At 39.1% G+C, this 13,993-nt stretch overlaps 1 protein-coding gene across 3 annotated transcripts in view; it reads right to left on the bottom strand.

Moving 5' to 3' along the window:
- Window positions 1-13,993, bottom strand: part of CTTNBP2 (cortactin binding protein 2) — a 163,298-nt gene that overhangs the window by 71,266 nt on the left and 78,039 nt on the right. For 2 of the 3 annotated variants that reach the window (XM_081537839.1, XM_081537838.1), the window contains exons 4-5: window positions 6,753-8,385; window positions 557-760 (exon numbers count right to left, since the gene is read on the bottom strand). In XM_081537839.1, coding sequence (XP_081393965.1) covers window positions 557-760; window positions 6,753-8,385 — 1,837 coding nt within the window. The remainder of the gene's footprint in view (window positions 1-556; window positions 761-6,752; window positions 8,386-13,993) is intronic. The other variant, XM_081537840.1, reaches the window with a different exon arrangement.

Here is a 13,993-nt window from a genome sequence, read left to right as displayed (position 1 = left end):
GTTGTACAACCTCTCAGTTCTCTTAAAAAATTCAAATTGATTTTTGAATTTCAATTGATTGAATTTCAATTGATTAATTGATTCTAACTACAGAACAATTTCAGACCCATGACCTTTCCTAACTACTAAAACTTTCCCTCACTGCAGCATCTGCTAAAACCCTAAGGCTTTACTTTCACAGACATCAGCCATTTCTAAGAGACAAATTAGAGCTATTTTGTCCTGGCCAAAGTGATCACAGATGGGGGCTTTATTCAAAATGTGTTTTACAGTTACTAGACCCCAAATTTCCAGGCACACAACACATTTTACTGTGCATAAAACAAAGACAACTTTTTGCTAGCTGCAAAATTTTACACTGCTACCAAACTGTCCAAATTGGATTTTTGAATGTTTACAAAACTTTAAATCATGTAAAAAAAGTTATTTATTTCACCTGAAGAGAAAATGTGAAACCTAAATGCACCTTTTGCTCATAACAATGGTTACAGTGCTTTTAACTCTTCATTCTTTTCCAAGAGGGTGATACAGTGAAGTAAGAAGGTACCATCTTTACCTGTATGTCCATTCTTAGCAGCAGAATACAAGGCAGAATGGCCATCTTCACAGGAGTAATTAATGTCCAGTCCTTCTTCATTAAGCAGCATTGATAATAAAGTGACATTTCCCTGGGCAGCAGCTTGCTGAAGAAGGGTGGGCCTGCCAGCCAGGGGGGCAGGACCACCACTCATTAGCAAAGGGGTTAGGGAGGGTGACCAGCCTGTGGGTTAAAGTGACCCTAGTTAGAGAGTAGGAGCAAGGATAAGAGACAGATATTAACCATTCCTTTCCAAATTACACACACACACAGACACATGAACACGTACCCTTAGAGGATTATGTGGTTTCTAATATGACCAATCTGTTAATATTTACTTTAGCATAAATCTGTACTGTTATTTCAATCTTATATCTGCTGCTAGTTAAATTAATATACATGGTGACAAATTATTTTTAGTCGTCAGTCTTGTACAGATAAGTGTTAAAGTGGTGATTGGTTTCAGGAAACTAAGAAGGCTGTCTCGTTTTAAAAGTTCGAGCTCCTCCTCAGGGTTTCAAAACAAACTGAATTTTAAAACTATGTACAGATTTTCTCAGTTTTGTTAACTTTTAACTGAAAGATATCTTTAGGCATAAGACAGAAATAATTCTAAAAAATAGAAAATTTCCTTTTTTCTACAATGTTTCCAAGGTACTTAATTTATAAATTTTACATAAACCATTGAGATGGACCAAATACTGTGAAGGAATATTTACATTCTTTGAATTCCCTTATTTGGGAAGAAAAATAGTGGGCGGCCAACTACTATTAAGTATTAAGAACTAATAGAAGCACAACATATATAGACTATACCAGCACAAATATTCAATACACAATGGAAGACTATATCATCTGGCCATCTTCACATTTTGTACCAAAAACTTTTAATCAGCTAACAAAACAGGACACTCTACTATATAATTTTAACAAAAGTCATAAGAGTTATCATAGTTAGGATTTCTCATCAGTATTTAGCAGCTTTAGAAGAGAATCTGTTAAGTGTGTGAAGTCGGCTGCATATAGCATGAAAAATTTTCTGAATTCTTCCTTGATCAAAAGGCTGTAAAAACAGTAAAGTAAAAATGTTTATTTAACGTAATATATAGGTATTTAGTGTATTTTAGGCTTAAATATAGTTAACTTTCAAAATAAGTCATTTTTCCTTCTTCCTTATGGAGCCCCAAAAATCTGAAAGTAAAGTTGATGTGTATATGGGGGTATGTGTGCACATATTCACTCCTGGGGTACACTTTCTACATCTGTCTAGCAACAGTCTCTGTAGTAAGATACAATGGTAGATCTTTACTATGCCCTGCATCTTTACTACCTTGGTACCAGGATAATATTCTAAGTACACGGGTGTTATATTAATACATAATAAACTTATAATTGAATCTTAAATTACCAGCCTTAAATTATTTCAGTTAAGTATTAAAAGGGTGAATATCAAAGTATTCCTCAGAACTTTAAAAATTCTTCAGAAAAACACCAAAGCAGTTTCTACAAATGAAACTGACTGCTTACTAGAAACTGGATATTATATCTTCAATTATTTGGGTCTTTGAGTAATTTATTGCTTTTACTCAGACTAAAATAACATAAAATTCAAATGCTCATAAAATTAGATATTTATCTAAACTTTATGATATTTTCCCATTGATATTCATTAGCTCTTCTTACAAAAGTAACATTTTTTACTTCATACTTACAAGAAGGCTCCTCTCTGGTACATTTTACCTTTTGTATTTTCTTAAAAACAAACAAAAAAACAAGCCCACAAAAATTAAATCAGTACTTATTAGAAATGGATGATAAACAGAGAAATTATAAATACCAAGGTATGAAACCTCGACTGCAAAGCAAACACAAAGGCAATTGGAAGGCATTGGCACTGTGCTTCTCTGTGGAACAGGAGGGACTATGGCCCACACTCTTGTTTGTCCATCTCCCCCCACCTTCCTTCCTCCCAACCTCCAACCCCATCGCCTCTCTCTCTCAGTATCTCTACCTCAAACCTGGGGAGGGGGGCGGTTCTCAGTTCTTGATATCTTTTTAGGAATATTAATAGGTAAATATTAAATAGTTTGCCATTCTTTTGAGTTTTGTTTTCATTTTTCTTTTTTTAAGATGATTCTAGCCATTGGGGACAATTAAAATATAAATATATTTTAACTGTTTTTATGGAAATATTCAATTATGGATATAATTTCCTGGGAAACCTGATTTCTAATGCCAAGCTATCTTAAAGACAAAATATTTTATTCAAAAATTTTCTCAATCTTTAGACCACTCAAGAGTCTTATAGTTCTGTAATATAAGACTCCAGAAGAATATATATCAATTCTCGTATTTTCTTCTTTTAAATATATTGAAAAATCTTTAAAAATGAAAATCACTTTATAAATACCAAGTATTCTTAAAGTTTAAAAATTCTTAAATGTATTCTTAAGTACATTTTTCATCTCCACTACCATTTCCAATTTTCTCCAGGATAGACAAGCTTAAATTACTATAATAAATCCTATTATAAATATGGGAAAAATAAAACTTCACCATGAGACTTTATTGTTCATTTGAAATTCCCAACAATGATCAAAATTATAATATTTAGTTGACTGGTTAAGTAATGGTTAAGTAACGCCTGAACAGACCTGCAGTCATACAGCTACTTTAATGATGCTAGAAAAAGGTCATTCAGCTCTACAGTGTCATATGCAAACATCAGTAAAAGTGAGCATCTTGCAGAACATGCAGTGATGAAGGGAACAGACAGAACGTGCAATAGCAGAGGAGTTGAGAACAGCTTCCGGCATCAGCTTCAGAGTGTGGAGAAGGTTAATCTCATTCATAGCTCAGAGGGATCTCATTTTTTGACTTAGTCTTTAAGCCAATCAAACATGGAGAAGAATTTTTTAAATGCATGTTTACCTAAGGAAAAAATCTAAACCAAATCAAATAAAATGTATCAAACCATTTTTTTTAAGAAAAAGAAAAAAAGAAAAAATATTTCCAAGGGTATGGAAACTCAGTTGCCCGGAGTGATTTTTGGTTTAGGCTTCTGTTCATCTAACAATTAATGTGTTCATGTGACAAGTTTAGGAGCAGCAAGAAGTTCTAATCTGTTTGGAACTTTAAATTCTAAAAATCTTGAATTATTTAAATTTTAGTTAAATAATAAAAATTTTAACATTTGGCCATAAAGTGTTATTTAAAAATTTTAACATTTGGCCCTAAAAGGGCTAACTGAGTTAATGTACAAAACAATTCATCAAAGTGATATCTTTTGTCATTGCAATTCTCTTCAGTGCTTTAACTTAATCATAATTGTTTATCATAGATATAAGCTGACATAGAAATGTAGATTTTCAGGGTTTCAAAGATCATTGGATCTAGATTTCCAAGAAGGGAGAGGTAGTGAACTACTACTCGAAAAATTCAACAGGAAAGTTTAACACACCTTTTTGGTTTGGAACTATAATTACTTTTTTGGTTCAGTGCTTTCATTTTTAGATGAAAAAAAAAATGACTCGGAGAGAATCTGCTCTTTAGGGTAATACCTAGAAAGGAGCAGAAGTGGACTAACACTCCCTTTTTACACTCGGTCCAGTGCTCTTTTCACCACTGAGCCTGGAGCACACATCCGACAGGTATCTGGTAGGTGCACTGTGTCCCCGCTTCCTGCTCTTAGTGATCACAATGACATTAGTAACTGTTTACAAGATGAAAACCCTTCAATGAGCCTATGCTTTGGAGAGGTACATGCTCACCCAGGCAAGGCAGATTAAGAAGCAGGATGGAGGACACTCTGGTGCTACCCAAGTTGCAATGGGCATGGCAGCCAAAAGTGGGGGGGGCATCTAAGTGGAAAGAGAGTTGAAATCTTCTACCTTATTCATAAAGTTTCAGTTGATCTACATCCACAGCTGAGTTAAACACCCCAACTATGTAACTATAATAACACTTCTATCTCCCCTAGTAGACTGGATGTTCAGCAAAAGCTTGCTGATACCTAAACAAATTCCACTGCCTCCTTTTTTCTCCTCATAAACTACATCTTCTAATCAAATGACATGGAAGGCTGTTATGCTGCCAAAGGTAACCTCGCAGTGCCCAAACTGCAAAATCAAAGAGAAAATGAGGAACCAGTTTCATGGATCTTCTATGACTGCTGTTTCTTTGGTTGTACAATTTATTCTCTCTTGCTTTCTACACACAAGCAAGGGCATTTTTTTTTTTTTTCCAGAGGAGCTATGATTCCTTTATCCAAAATCCCAGACAGGTCATTTTGGTCAATACATAATGGACTAGAATTCTCCGACTCTAGAGGTTAACTTACGTCCTGCTGACAAAACATTCTTCAGTCATGGTCCTGATTTTAAAGCTTTTCCACTGAAACCAAAGGGCTCTAGGAGCTGAACTCTGGAGCACAGTAATGACCCAGGCAGCCACTGGCAAAGCAGCAGGGTACAAAGCAATGATAGCTCTGTATTTTTTAAAAAGTGACAAAACTTATATATTACAGGAAGTGTTCTGTGTGTTACAGTCCATGAATTTATGTCAACAGCACTGCCAGGGCTCCAAACATTTTTGGAACTTGTGTTCTGTGAGTACCTTAAGTCCTTACAGCACATTCTCTGATGCTCCTGAATAGTAGCAAAAATTCCTCCTTTGAGGGTGGATTTAACTTGCTGAAAAAGGGCCATGAGAAAGGCCATCCAGCTCAACAGTACCATTTTGGATTAAAAAATAAGATATCACAAAGCAACAATGAAGTCAATTCTCAAGCAAATTTTCAAAATGCAAGCAGTAATATTACCTCTATTTGTTCATAAGTCATGCTGCTCTAAGCTCAATACCATGTTATATGCACGTTACGATATTAAATCTTAGCAGCCACATTTCCCAATATGCACAGCATAAGCTCCATTAAGGATGAGAAAATTTGCTCAGTTCAAGAAAAATCACCCAAAACACAGAGCTGCAAATGCCAGAGCCTAGATTCTAAAGTAGACCTAACTAACATCAAATCCATGCTGTTTCCAATTTCCAATTTTGCCCCTTAATGTATGAACCTAGCTTCTCAAGGAGTTGACTATCTAGGAAACAGCTTATAACTGGATAAATCAGTCCTGTTACACTGCTCTCACTAGCTGATAATTAGCAAGTACAGTGTTACCTTCTCTTCTTATTCCTATGCTTCTCCCTAAATCTTAAAAACAACACTGCTCAAATCTTCCTTTAATTCTGAAAGTTCTCTCTCAGTCAGATCCAACAGCCTCTGCTAAGCACTAACATCCTGGGGTAGGAGAGACCCCTGCAAAGTTTCATCAGAACTATGGCACTGTAACATTATTTTAGAGCCACTTTTACTCAGTGAAGAACAAATGCCAATAAAAAGCAATGCTTCCTTTAGCACTATAAAACAAAAGGGAAAAACCTAGTTATTTATTAACTCTTTGTTCAAGAGTCCCAGATTCAGTGACTTTATAAACCACATCTGCAATGGAAACCTTCTCTAATACAGCCCACGTGCTACTTTACCCATCTGTGCTTAAGTGTTAGCTCTAAACAAAGTAAACAACTTTTGAAGTAAATTAAACTTTGAACAGAGGTTTACAAACACACACACTATTTTTGAGGTTAAAAAAGGCAACACCAAACTGATATTAAAACATAGGCTATACCAATTACAGAACACCTCTAATCAATTTGATAATCCAAGGTAGACTGTAGTGTTAATAACTACCTGAAAGCATTCTTTCAAATAAGCCATCTCAGAAGGGATAGAATTGAACACATACTGTCTGGAGATGGCTCACTAATAGTGAAATCTTGTGAGATAAATATTTCATAAGAAGGACGGGTCTTTCCTCCCATGGAAATGCTTCAGTTTCTCTAAATTAATGGTCTCCGTGTGCTCCAAACCACTGCTTTCAGGTTATTTTTGAAAGAAGAAAGCACTCAGCGTAACAAAACCACAATTCATATAGCAAGATGAATCACCATACCCTGGAGCCTTTAAAGAAAATCACACACAAAAAAAAGAGGGGAAAGAAATAGGAAAAAAAAGTATCAGATTAAAAAAAAAAGTTTTAAGGCAATGTGAAGGAAATGAAGGCAAGTGAGAGGACAGGCCACATTCTTAAAGGATATAACATTTCAATCCCTTTACCTGATGCTGTTACCAGGAGGCTGTCAGAGGCACCTGCTCTACGGGATGAGGCACTAACAGGGTTTATGGAAGAGCAAAAGGCAGTGGTGGTGGGAATGACAAGGGAACTTTCTGAACATGCAGGTTGGTTCAGTCCAGGGGTTTCAGCAGGCCAGGCACCCACCTGAGACGTGGCCAGGGCTGAAACCGCACAGCCTGCGGGTGCCACAGTTAAATCTATGGATGGTTTTGGTGGCAGCTGAGGGGAGGAAGATTTAGAGAGATTCTCCTCATTTATTACCCTGTTCCCTTGTGGCAAACTGGAAGGAGGCGAAGCCACAGTTTTGTTATCAGCTTTGATCCCTGTGCTGGAGGCCCTGCTGCTATCCATGATAACCTTGAGTTGGGGGTGTGGTGGAGAAGGAGTTTGGGAGAGCCCTGGCTTTTTTGGAGGGATGGGAGGAGGGTTTCCTCTGTCAACTCGGGCCCCACCAGGAGTCTTTAAACTGGTTCGACCGACCGGGGGGTAGGCGCCAACGTCCCCCGTGGCGGGCGCTCCAGGTCTCGGGGGCGCTCCCGCTGTGGGGCTTGTAAATCTCGACAGTGCTTGGGTCACAGTATTCCGAGCAAGCTGCTTGGCCACTAGGTTGTCACGACTTGTAGGAGAGACATCTCTGGATGGAGGGCTTTGGGTGGTGTTTCCGTTTTGGTCTGGGTCATTAGCATTACTGCCCTGAAATCGAAATCGAGCCGCTTGGATGCGTGGGTTCAGACCTGGATGCAGAGGCGCGTTGGCACACGGTGAATGTAAACTGTGCGGAGGTGGGGCGGGCGTGTGTCCGGAGGCCGGGGAAACTGTACTGGGTAGCGAGGTTGGGCTACTGGTTAAATCCGGTGTTGAGCCGGTGCTCGGTCCATTTTCCTCAATTCTGTTTGCACTTGGAGGTGGGACAGTGGGCAGAGAGGAGCCTATCAAGTCACCGTGGGAAACCTGCCTCTCGATACTTGGTCTAGCCGAGGCAGCGCTAGCGCAGGCATTCCCCTTGGCACTGGAGGAGACTAGGGGGCTCCCTGTGGCAGGCTTTACGGGCACGGTCAAAGGCAACTTCTTCACGGGCTCAGAGCTCTCTATCACTAGGTCTGTCTGGCACGCAACAGATCTTGTCATTGGTCCTTCTGTTGCCACAGATATGGAGACCAAACGTCTATCTTTTGTCTTCCGGGGGAGGGAGAGGCTGGGTTTGCTGTCATTTCCCCTTTTCAGCTGCTCGATCATCTTCTTCATCTTGTCTATCTCCTCTTTGAGGTCAGTGGTGTGTGCTTCTTCTCGGTGCAGCTTGGCACGAAGCTGTTCCCGCTCCGTGTCAAACTCCGAGAGTTGTTTTTCCATCTGGGCTTCCATTTCTGTGCTTCTTCGTTTCTCCGTGGCGAGTTCCTCCTCTAACGCGCTTGTCTTTTTCTTCTCCTCTTCCAGTTTGGCCATCACCTCTTCCAGCTTCTGGGCCTCCTCTAGGACTTTCCCGGAGAGCTGCTTGCACTCCTTGACCAGCATCAGGACCACATGTTTGTTCTTGCCTCGCTCCTCCTCCAGGCGGGCAGCCAGCTTCTTGTGCTCCTGCTCAAGTGCTTGGAGCTGAAGCTTTTCCATCTCCAGCTGAAAGAAATGCACAGGACAGCCCTGATTAATAGGCAGAGGATTCTTTCAGCCAAAGATGGGGAGAGATGTGTGTTAATCTTGTAACAACTGCATGGTTTGGGTTAGCTAAAGCGCCACATTTCTGAAATGAGTTGGGAGATGATGGATAATTTTTTAAAGATTCGTTGAAATGAGAAAATAGATGTTAATGGTTTTACAAGAAAAATCTCAATCAGAGCAACAGAAAACTTTTTTAATGTAAGTTAACTATAGAAAAGGAGAAGGGTAATCTGATGCTCCAGATCACAATACATAGTTCAGAAAGGTCTGCTTCTGTAAAAACAGAACTCTGGTAGAGAACCTTTTAAAATTTTTTTAATGTTTAATGCCTAGAATTACTAATCTTTGAGGCACTGTAAAATGAAAAGTGCTGAAAACAGAGGACTTTGATTAAATTCTAAACTCCTATACTGGCTAATCATATTACTTAGCTTTTTTTTTTGGCAATCTACTTTGAGCTTACAAGTGAGGATTTGCTGAAAAATTACACAAAATCATATATGAAACTTATTTTAACTCATATATAAGAAATATTACAAATATAGTTATGGGACTTCCCTGGCTGTCCAATGATTAGGACTCCGTGCTTCCACTGCAGGAAGCACAGGTTCCAACAGTAGTGGGGGAACTAAGATCTCAAATGCCATGTGGTGCAACCAAAAAAAATAAATAAAAAATATAATCAGTATCCATGAACCCCAAGTCTGACCTCATCTCTTTCAGTTCCACTTTGACCACTGGTCTCCCTGATGCTTCCTGAACATCATCCTGCCTCAGGGTCTTTGGTCTTGTCTGTCTGCATAGAAATTCCACCATGACCCGTCACATAGGGCTCCTGCATTGAGGAGTTTGTATACTCCACAAGGGTGGTCGGCTGCAAGGGTGCTCAAATGTTCAGTCATGTCTGACTCTTTGTGACCCTATGGACTGTAGTCCTCCAGGCTCCTCTGTCCATGGGATTCTCCATGCAAGAATGCTGGACTAGGGTCCTTCAAGGGTGAGAGGAACCAAAATCCGGCTCTCACCAGTGTCTGCCCAGGCCTGGGGCTGCATCTGCCTGGAAAGAAGAGGACTTTTTCCTTCAGGAGAAGGGTCTGTCTGCTCACTGAGCCATAGACCCTAGTTGATCAACACAGAGGAGGAGCTTTTAAAACCCTTTTTACCTCTACATGGGGTTTTCTAATAAGCACCAAAACACCCAATGGCACAAAAGCCTGGCTCTTTTACTCCTTCAGCCCTCTGCTCAACTGTCACCTTCACAGTGAGGCTGCTCTCACCATCCTATGGAAGACGACGGTCCTTTCCATCCTTTAGTGAATCACCCTTTGGTTGGCACTTGCCTATCCCCACTAGAACAGGACTCATGAGGGCAGGGACTCTGTCTTCTTTGCTGCTGTGTCTGAATTAATGAAATTAACACAGTTCATAGAAACATCAATCTTCCAAACAACCGAGGGCCTTTCTGATACACAGATACAATTCTAACACGTTCACCCAGGTTTCTCACTTCTCTCCAGGAAATGCACCATGAAGTGCTTGTGAGGGATACATCTCAAGCTGGGCTGTAGCATCCAGGCAGGTCTACATGCCTTGTCTTCCCAACTAGAGACAATGTCTTCATGGTGGTCCATAAAGGGGCTTACAGTTCATCAAGGTTAAAGCAGATCTACCCAATTAAAGACATGGAAAGGACTCACCCCACCCTCAGATGTTAAACACAAATATACTCTCAAGAGAGACAGTAATTATTTAACCTGGCTTTAAGTAATCAATAACAGAGACAGGAAATGCTTGCATGATCCATCAGTTGAGAATGTGCTCCTGTTCCTCACCATTAAATCCACTACTTCGTCCCCCTCAGTCAGACATGAGACCAAAAGCAGAGAATGGCTCACTGCCCAAAGGGCAGGCAGAGGCATTATTCATTTATTTTGGGGTCCTTCCTGCTTTGAAGAAGTCACCGAATAGCACTGCAATAGGTCCTATAAAGAGGTGATCAGGAATCCAAATAATTCCCCAAGAATAATCAGATACATTTGTCCACACACATACACTCTATTGTATATGAAATTTGGGGGCTGACTTCATAAGTAGATTAGGTAATATTTGAGGAACAATAGTGCTGTCCTATACTTGATTTATACCTATATTTTATTCATCTGGGTGCCTCACAGAAAGTTGAACTTATTAATAGCTAAAGCACTTTTAATTCTTCTAAATGCATCAAAGTAGGTTGCTATGGAAGACATACAGAAAGTTAGAAGTATAGAGAAAATTTTCAATAGGTTTTGTATTATCCCCCCTTCCAAATTCTTAGAGCAACCAATGTAGGAAAAAAGCACAAATCAGGGCAATTTTAATCTTATTTTTAAAATATGATTTTCATAATCTACCTCTTGATGTGGAAAAAAAAAATGTTGTCTTCTAGAATTTAAGGGTTACTTGCACTTTACAGAACAGTCACATAGAGGCCAAGTTAGTGATTTCCCTGATGTGGTCCAGTGAAGCAGTGTCAGGATCCTGGCACTCATTTATGGCTCCAACTGTCTCAAGTTTTCCTCACCACACCACATATGCAGCCCATGGTATTTCTATACTGGGTCATCTCACTTTATTTTTGAAATAACTTTCATCTCTTACATTTTAGAATCAAATTAAAGAGACTTCCAACAGGAGATCAACTCGACTAATCTCAGGGATCTAAACAGAAAACTATACTTCTAGAAAAGCAGCCATTATTCTTTTTTATCTCTGTTCTTCCATCATTCGTGCCTTATAAATCCTATCTCAGACAAACATGAGTCTTTTAATCTCATTACAGATAGCAGAGCACAGAGAAAATCACATAATTGATGCACCTACTACACATGGCTCTCAACTCAATTGAGCTCTGAGCCCCAATCATCAATCACTCTACCTAACTCTGTTTAGCCTTCTCTACCATTTACTATTTCAGGGGATATTTAAACCTCTGTCACTCTCCCCAATACTTCACCCAGTGACAACTCAAGTGACTCTCAGTCTCCCCTAACCGACTCTTTGATCAAGAAAATTCAGACTAACTCATTTCCTGCGCATCCTGTCTCCTCCCTTAAGCTTTTTTATGGCCATATCAATCCATTCATTCTTCCCTTCACTCTAAGGGAAAGATGTTTCCAACTGCTGAAGGTCACACTTTCTTCAACAATTAACTTCATTATTCCTATCACCTTTGACTTGCTCCATTAGTGATCACACTGCTCTGTATAAACATTAAACATCCCCCTCTCTATCTGCTCCTTTCAATAAGCATATAAATGTACTCCAAAACTCAAAACAAAAATTTTTATATTTAAAAAATTTCCTTGACTATTCTGACCCAAAGACAAAGTTCTGTGTTTTAAAGAGTAAGAAGTGTAGTTACAGCATGTGTGCGTGCTCCATCATGTCTGACTCTTTGTGATCCCATGGGCTGTAGGCCACCAGGCTCCTCTATACATGGAACTCTCCAGGCAAGAATACTGGAGTGGGTTGCTATTTCCTACTCCAGGGGATCTTCCCGACCCAGGGATTGAACTTGCATCTTTTGTATTTCCTGCATTGGCAGGCTGATTCTTTACCACTGTGCTACCTGGGAAGCCAAGAAGTACAATATTAAGCTCTAATCCCAACTTCTTGGCTGTGTAACCTTGATAAATTTTCCCTCTAAAGGAGGGTTCTCTTAATTGCACAATAGAGCAACAATAGTGGTTACATTACAGGATTAAACAAGGCAACACATGTATTTACCATTGTGTGTAGCACTAAAAATGTTAGCTTTGTGATATTTCAAAATGTCTGTTTTGCTCAATGTTTTCCCTGTGAAAACACATTTACACGCAAACAAAGAGCTAGAGAACCAACTGTACTAAACAGATAGATGATGTCTTTATAAGTCAGACAGTAATTACAACAATACAAAGTACATCAGAGAAAGTTTCACTATCTGTAATGGTGAAACAACTTTTATTAGACTACCTACTCATGCAGATAATAATGATAAACCCTTGAAACAATATTAAGAAAATACCTGTTTGAAGGCTCTGGAGAGCAATAAAACTGACAGAAATAGGAGAGGAGTGCACCCTCCCATTAGAAAGGAACCAACAGCATTGGATGAGATTTGCCCTTGGACAGCTTTTCAAGTGAGGTCTATTCCCTGTCCTGACAGCACTGGCAACAAGAGCTCAAGCACAAAGCATCCCTTATGCTGGCCTGAGGAACCAGAGGATGAAGTGAAAGCTGCTGCAACTAACCTCACCAGTGCCACTGGGAGACTCTTGAATTACACATTTGTATGAAAGAATCCAAGCTTCCCAGGTGGCACTACTGGTAAAGAACCTGCCTGCCAATGCAGGAGATACAAGAGACATGGGCTTGATTCCTGGGCCGGGAAGATCCCCAGGAGGAGGGCATGGCAACCTGCTCCAGTACTCTTGTCTGGAGAATCCAATGAATAGTGGAGCCTGGCTGCTACAGTCCACAGGGTCGCAAAGAGTTGGACGTGACTTAGCATGCAAGCACAGGAGAGAGTCCACACTTAACCACAGAGGTTACTACTGAGCGACTAACAGAAATGAGCAAATATTTTAGCTATTGCCAACTGCAAAAAGTCAGAGTTTGGACTATGAATCTAATCAGGTTACCTACTTACTACTTACACTCTTTGGAAGATAACAGAATCCATAGTCTCTGTACCACATCATCCATAATGTCTAGTATGCAATAAAAAAATATTGGACATGCAAAAAAAGTTTTAAGTGATCCACAAGATAAATGTACTCAAATAGAAACTGAGCTTAAGGTGACTTCTACTGGAATTAGCAGACAAGAACCCTAAAGCAGCCATTTTCAAAGAAAACACAGTCATGGTGATGGAACAAAATGGGAGTCTTGGCACAGGAATGTAAACTAGAAACAAATGGAAAATCTATAAAAGAATAATATCTAAAATGGAAAAATATGTCTTAATGAGCTTAATAGAAGATTTGAAAGAGGAAAACTAAAAAAGGAAAGAAAAAAACCAATGGATTTGAAAACAGAGCAAAAGGAAGTATCCAATTTGAGAAACAGTAAAAGCGAATTGAAAAAGTGAAGAGCATCTCACTGTGATCTAAATTCCACATAACTGGATTTCCAAAAAGAGAAGAAAGAGAATGGGGAAGAAAAATATATTAAAAGAAAATACAGCCAAAATTCACAAATTTGGTAAAAAAAAAAAAAATATATATATATATATATATATATATATATATATATATATATCCAGGAAGCTCAGAAATCCCAAAGCAGGATAAATATAAAGAAAAGCATAACTAGGCACATCATAGTAAAACTGAAGAAAACAAAACTAACAAATAACCTTGAAGCAGCCAGAGAAAAACACACATTACATACAGAGAAACTACATTACAGATGATGGCTGAATCATTCTCTAAAATACATGAAGTGAGAACGAACAGAAGTAAAGGGAGAAATAAACAAATTTCTAATAACAATCATATCTTGTTAAAGATCTAGATTAAAATATCAGCAAGAATACATCAGC

Source organism: Giraffa tippelskirchi, chromosome 10 (genome assembly GCF_054371585.1).
Source record: "Giraffa tippelskirchi isolate mGirTip1 chromosome 10, T2T-mGirTip1v1.2.pri, whole genome shotgun sequence".
NCBI classification, from domain to species: domain Eukaryota; kingdom Metazoa; phylum Chordata; class Mammalia; order Artiodactyla; family Giraffidae; genus Giraffa; species Giraffa tippelskirchi.
The sequence above is the reverse complement of the archived record's forward strand: the minus strand, read 5'-3'. Positions and strand labels throughout refer to the sequence as shown.